This window comes from Phallusia mammillata, chromosome 8, assembly GCF_965637545.1.
Source record: "Phallusia mammillata chromosome 8, kaPhaMamm4.hap1.1, whole genome shotgun sequence".
In the NCBI taxonomy this organism is placed as follows: Eukaryota; Metazoa; Chordata; class Ascidiacea; order Phlebobranchia; family Ascidiidae; genus Phallusia; species Phallusia mammillata.
In genome coordinates this window covers 17,727,831-17,734,589 of record NC_137259.1, presented here as the reverse complement: position 1 = coordinate 17,734,589, position 6,759 = coordinate 17,727,831, and the positions used below count along the sequence as shown (strand labels likewise).

The window sequence follows — 6,759 nt, the reverse complement described above, 5'->3', positions numbered from 1 at the left end:
ACAATACAACGTACAAATGGTCACGAGTTTTGCGTGGTCACGTGTTCTAAACCTGTGACACAGCATATGACGTTGTCTGGGTACGTTCCGCAAAAATTCCATTAGCCGTTTTTTATGTTAGGAGAAAAAGTGTATAAATGTAAAGATTGCTGATGGCCTTTTACATAATAAAAAGCTACGCAATTCGGACGTTAAAAAGACAGTTTACAAATGCGCCCATAACAAAAATCCGTAACAAAGGTGTTGTTAATTGTAAAGGTAAATATGAGGTGTTTTAAAATACTAGCAACAGTACTTGAACCAAAATATTGCAACCCATATGCTTGGCTTCATAATTACTACTAAGTTTCAGTCACTCAGCTGTTATTTAACCCGTAGGCTCAGTTAAATTTCCCGATGTTAGCTCAAACCTCCAACATTTTCCACCTACCCATTTCCGTAATTAGCCTCTGATTTGAAGCGGTCGGTGTTTCATTTCTGTTGCTTCGTTCTGCCTCAAGCTTGGACAACTTTAATACCTCTGCCATTGAAAACAATGTCGCTACTGCATTTAGATCAAAATAAAGCAGTTACCACAGCCTGCAATATAAAATTCATATCAAATCTTCAAATTCACATCTGCTAGCTTTTGGTTGAGGCTAATGTCCAAGCAATCAGCATCAAGTCAGGTGTTTGCTTTCTGGCAAATATTTATGACTTGTTAAGGATAATGTCAACTTAGGTTGACAAATATTTGGGATATGGCCACGGTGTGAACAACAACTATAGCCCTGTCAGGCCTAACTCGGGCTGTATTTAGGTCTACAATAGGCTATAGCATTTATACGCAATACTTCACAGTACAACAATACTTTAATTTGGTTAAATTAATCTATTTTCTATTGAAAAAAATAGAAGACATGTTATCGTAGCTGCAAAAAATTATTAACCTTTTTTGCAGTAATTAGTCAAATTCAATGAACTCAAGGGTTGAAAAACTTTTCACTGCTTTTTATGCGCTGATTTATACCTATCTTTGCTAGACATAAACCTATTTCAAATGCTTTCAAACGTTCGCTAGATAAAGATGCGTTTCCTATAAAAGATTTCAATAATGTTGGATAAACCTTTTAGCATTTTTGCTGTAGGCCTACAGGAATGAAAACTCTCAATCAAGCGGTTTACCTAAATTCAATTAGCAAAAATAAATTTGCAAATAGTATTTTCGATTTCCTCAAGATAAAAATTCAAGGTTCACTTATGTGACCAATAATCAAGCATTTCTTACTAAAATGATCTAGCCTGTCCCGGTTAAAAACACAAATTATTACAAACCGTTATCAACAGGTTTGCCGACCCTTCTGGTAAAACGCCAATTAAAAGTAAAAAAATAAGCCATCAAGAGACCTTTGCAGGGCAAAAATCAAAACAGGAACGTATAATCATGATGTCAATATATTGATTGAAGATGTAAATTCATGGGGGTATCATAAAACTTGCATTGAAAGCGACCCTTATTAAAATCGCTTTCGTCAAAGAAGATGGTTGTATAGATGCTAAAGGTATTCCCATTAGGCCAACGAATAGCTTACCCCTTGCGAGATGGCCTAATAAAAGCAATGTTTCTTTTATTCCCATGTGGTGAAACCTAGAGAGGACATGTTATTGTTTTTATGTTTCATGTGTGTGACTGTATGTTATAAATATCACAAAAGTTGACCGTTTAAGACAGGGTTGGGCAACCTTTGTTACTGTAGGGCCAATTATATATGTCAAAATTGGATCGCGGGCCGCACATGTGCATATCACAAAGAGATTTTGCTGTGTTTCTTACCAAATATGCTTAACTACAAGTATAATTCGTATTCGATTCTAGTCACATTTTGCCAGATCGCAGAAAACTAGCACCAGGCGCATTAATCAGCTCAAAAATATGTAATAATTGGACTCGTTTGCCAGTACTTTGAAATCCAAGCGTCTCTGAGGGCGCCGCCCCACCTTTAATGAAGGGCCGCATGCCCACCCCTGGTTTAAGAGGTATATATACCTGTATACATAAAGTGGTGTTTGTATATTGTTGGTTACAGTTCTAAACATCTATGTGTCATTGTCCGTAAGTTGGCATAATTCTGCTGTGGTTTGTATTTTTATCTTAAACTTTAAATGTGTTTTTAAAAACTTAATGAGTGCATTGAAACCGTTACTTGCAAACTTCTGAGATTTCAAGTTTTGCAAAAAACGCTTGAATATAGCTGGGTTCAAAAACCAACCATGTTTTGTATTTTAAAGTACTTTCCATTTCGTACTAGCACGATGCAGAACTTGTTTGTATGCAACATAACACGACAGAGATTTTTCAATCACGTCTTATTGTCTAATTTCCCTTTTAAGTCACGTCATGCACTGAATCAAGTTACGGTTTGACAAAACATTTTGACTTTTCAGTGATGTTTTGATCTCGGTCAAGGGAAATTTAGTACAATACGTTGTTTAAGTTAAAAGAGTAAAATAAAACGGATTTTTGTTTCAAACTAGTTACAACCAACCAACTAAAGGGCCGTCATCTGGCTACAATATGCCCATACAGTCAATGTCTTGTCACATGCTGCACTGATGAGACTTTATGGGACCGATCGGAAAAAGCTTTTTTTCATAAAGTGTACTAAATATGTTTTTTATGTTGCAAAAACAAATATTGATTTGTTTCACCACACAATGTTTGGGACTGTGGCCGCTTTTTTATCTCGTTTTTATTTTCGTAAACCGATTGCACTAGCTTTTATTTTTCTGATTCAAATCAGTTTTTTGGACCGATATTATCCGGTATTTCCGGGTCGTCGTTGCAACATAGAGTATTTTTATACGGGGTTTAATGTCACGACCGGTTATCACAGATCAATACATTAATAATTCAAAACAACCAAAATCACCAAAGGCAGCATGAAAAGCGTCCAGACAGATTCTATTTCTTGATCCTATTTTGTTTTGATTATATCCTTGTCAGAGTTACCCAGCTAATCGGGTCGGGTTTGAGATGGGTTTTGGGCTTAAGGCTAAATAAATGGACTTGGGCGTCAATGGTAATCGTATGGTAACATGTACTGGTAAAATCACCGCTGAAAAAAAATAAAGTTCAATTGCTAGAATAATTAAACTTGCAGAACATATTGCAAAATTTTGGACAACATAAAGAACTTGTGGCCAGTGTGCTTTCTTACATTTGTGTTACAACGGTGAAAAATTAACAAGGGTTATAGCTTACTGTGCATAACGGCAATTTTTCGTTTGCAAGCGGTATGTAAAGAATCTTACAAAACTTTAAAAGTCAAATTCCACACTGTCGACCAGCATAGCTCTGGTAGCTTGCTATGGTCTTGTTAACCTGGTTTCTATTTTTATCTTGGTTCGCTTGGTTACCGTTGCGTACATTACGTAATGGCGTAAAACAGTTGACGCGTCACGTGCAGCAGTTGTGAAAACGTTTTTTTTAGTTTTTCTTCAGCTAGTGTACAATTTTGGGTTGCATAAAGTTCCTAAGTACAATTAATTTCAATTCCTTAACGTTTGTTTTATGTTTTTGGCTGCGACTGTTCATTCAACCAAACCTTTGGATCTTAGTCTTAACCCGCGTATTTAAAGGTAAACTGGACCCAGTAGGCTGTGTTGTCTGTTCAGATCTAGTTTTGTCGCCCTTTTGTGCCACCTTGTGACAATCATTTAGGTAAAAATCACAAACACAGGTGGTGTACATGAGCACTTCAAAGTCTCCCAAGAAGTTTTGAATTTGTTTTCGATTTCTGACTACAATGTAAGAAAAATATTATAACAACTATAAGATTCAGCTATTACTATGTGGTGGTGACCAACGGATCTGTCATCACTTGACAAATATTACAAGGTACTCAAAACAAGCAACAGACGTTCAGTGCCGATTTAAAATCTTATTTTCAAAATACAGAAATTTCAATTTTGCCTGAAATATCAAAAACGATTTCATTTGAAACAGACAGATCTGACGATGTATTTAAAAATATCGAAATTGGTATTTTTGGTGTTAGGCTTACAACTATACTACAATAGTGAAGGAGAAACAGTTTTAAGATAAAACCCCGTCGTTTTTGACTCACTTAAAAATCACATTCTAAAAAGTACATATGATTTCAAGCACTTGAGTATCTTTGTCGTCAAGTCGTCTTAGTCATAAGCAAAACGCGAAAAAATGAAAAATACTTTGCAATTTTAGTCACCACGAAATCTAAACCTGATCAGTAACACCAAGAAACCACGGCGGTTTGGTTTTCTTGCCTTGGGCCTTACGCGTTTCGTGCACTTTAAAAAGTTTTCAAATACAGGATACCTTTGAATGTATGCAGTCATTTAGCTATCTTGTTACTGCCAAATTGATGTCCAAAGAAACTTTCTGGTAACAATTCTGTACAAACAGTCATTACAGTGTTGAAAGAAAGTCTCAGGTTTGTAAATACTTGTAAAGAAACCGTTGGATTGGATTAGGATGGATTACTACGTTAGCCGTAACATCAGCAGCATAAGCGTACAGGGCAGAAGTTATACCCGAAAAAACGACACGGAAAAGTAAGTAATATACATAAAATCTTAAGAAATTGGTACTGTTTTGTATAGTTTCATATTGTTTTTACCACCACCTCAAAGAGGTTTATTTCCGGTGGTTCTAAACTAGAAGAATGAGAAGTTTTAAACTCAGCAATAAAACAACTTAATTCGGATTTGGGTACTGTAGGGTTTTATAGTTAGACACATTAATTACTATAATGCTTGAGTATTGGGTCTATCATAAGTTTCATTTTATTGAGATTTTATTGAGATTATTATTGAGATTACAAGCCGATAAGCAAGCATGACGTTTGGTTTCTTAACGTGCCAACGGTAGGCTAATTGCTGAATTGATTTTGTGGTTTCGTTGACAGGTTTACGTGTTTGCGAAAGTTGCGCCTTTGGCACGTTAAGAACAGATTTGTGGTTTCGTAAGCCTTAAAATGTGGTAACTAAAAGTTGTCTGTAATCTGTACAAAAAGTTCAATTCAGTTGATGTGGCTCATTAAAAAAGTTATTGGACAATTATAATTGTCTGGAAAATGTTAGTTGTTAATGTAGTTTTTATCGCCAAACAATTATTCTTAGATATTTAGGTGAACATTGCGCAAAGTTACAATGATTTATTTGTTTAAAAGTCTTTGTGGTGAAACTCGTCCCCCATTTTGGTGAGTCGTACCCTTATGAGGGGTAGGCTACATCTACCCCTGGATAAGAACCCCTTGTTAAAGTATTCTGGCCAGAATCCCCCTGGGGGATCAGCAAAAATGACTGTATTTCCAACAATAAAAATGTAATTCTTTTAACCTATTAATTGTTTGGGCGGTAAAATAAAAAACAGGTGTTAAATTGCTTTCACGGATTAAAAGTTAACATGAAAATAAAAATAAAAGTTTGCATCAATATATTTCCTGTGTTGCAGAAAAAGACAAGCTATGAAGGAACTCAGTGATTTCTTAACTCAAGATCTCAAGTACAATCTTATCAAAGACGACGATGATGTGAAATCTGAAACACAGGAACAACAGCAGCAAGTAACGCAGCAGACGAACATTTCAAAGCTGTACCCTGTTTTGCCAACTCAGCAAAATTTTGAATTTGAAATCCCAAGACATGAAAAGATTCAAGAAACTGCAATCGTTCCAATGTATTGTTCATTCCACGACGATGGGACAATGGAGTATCGGAAATGGGAAGGTAATAGTCGTCCACTTTTTGCCTGATTGCAAAAGGGACATTGCTCTACATATACATTTTGATTTTGGTTTAGTTTTTCATGTTGTGCTTCTGAATTGCGGAAAAAGTCTTTCGTCACAAAACGTGCGTCAAAAAACAGCTCAAAACGCTACATATATATATATATATATTTTAATTTGTTTTTTATGGGCTGATAAAATTGTGGAAAATCTCATTTTTTGTCAAAATTGCTAGTTTTGACAAATGATGCACACGACCAACTTTTTTTATTTTGTGTTTAAGTTATTTAGTCCATTTAGTAAGTTTACACACACCAGATTTTACCAGTTTCACCTAAAACGGTTGCCATTAAAAATCGAACGCATCGTTTTGGTAAAAGCTGTTTAAAAATATTTAAATCAACTTTTTTGTGACAAACTAATTTTAATAACGCTTTTTGGTCGTTTGTTTTTATGTGCAAGGATTTTAAATAAACGTTCTCCCCCTTTATTTTTTCTTGACGTGCACTTAATACACATAACTTCTATGATTCTTTCTTATGTAATTGCTTTATGCCCCCTGGCTACCTGTAGACCGAGGAATTTCTACGTCGTTTGCGGTTTGGTTCTTCATGCCGTCAAAATTTAAACCCTGTTCAGAGAATAAACTTCACAATTCTTATATTTAATATCTGACAAGTAAAACTAATGACCTGCCATTCGCGCAGTCCTCTCGCATTTTTTACTACTTTTACTTGCTGCTTGTGTTTTACACTTTATTTCAGAATGACACAAAAATTGTGGAAACGTTGTGTTTCATAAAAATATATCGGCTTGTCTGCTTCTTGTCAAAATCTTTACACCCGTAATTGTGTGCTTATAAGCCACAATAAACATTATATTATTGCTGGGATCATCCCTAAAGCGTTCTAGTAGATTATAAATAGACCAATCTGCAAAGCATAGATAGTATGAGCGCCAGCGCTAAAAAAACTTTTGTCGTGGGTTCGAATCTCACCGCAGACTAAATTTT

The 6,759-nt window shown here is 35.4% G+C and overlaps 1 protein-coding gene across 1 annotated transcript; it reads left to right on the top strand.

The window, feature by feature from the left end:
* Positions 1 to 4,277: 4,277 nt before the first annotated feature.
* LOC145204725 (uncharacterized) lies at positions 4,278 to 6,639 on the top strand. The gene is made up of 2 exons (XM_080077315.1): positions 4,278 to 4,572; positions 5,474 to 6,639. Exons 1-2 carry the CDS (start codon positions 4,493 to 4,495, stop codon positions 5,772 to 5,774), a joined length of 381 nt encoding a protein of 126 aa, XP_079933441.1. The 5' UTR covers positions 4,278 to 4,492; the 3' UTR covers positions 5,775 to 6,639.
* The last annotated feature ends 120 nt before the right edge of the window (positions 6,640 to 6,759 follow it).

Excerpts from the sequence above, each read along its gene's own strand:
- LOC145204725 (XM_080077315.1), top strand. The coding sequence starts at position 4,493 with ATGGATTACTACGTTAGCCGTAACATCAGCAGCATAAGCGTACAGGGC. Across the intron at positions 4,573-5,473 it reads CGAAAAAACGACACGGAAAA|AAAAAGACAAGCTATGAAGG; the intron begins GTAAGTAATATA and ends CCTGTGTTGCAG.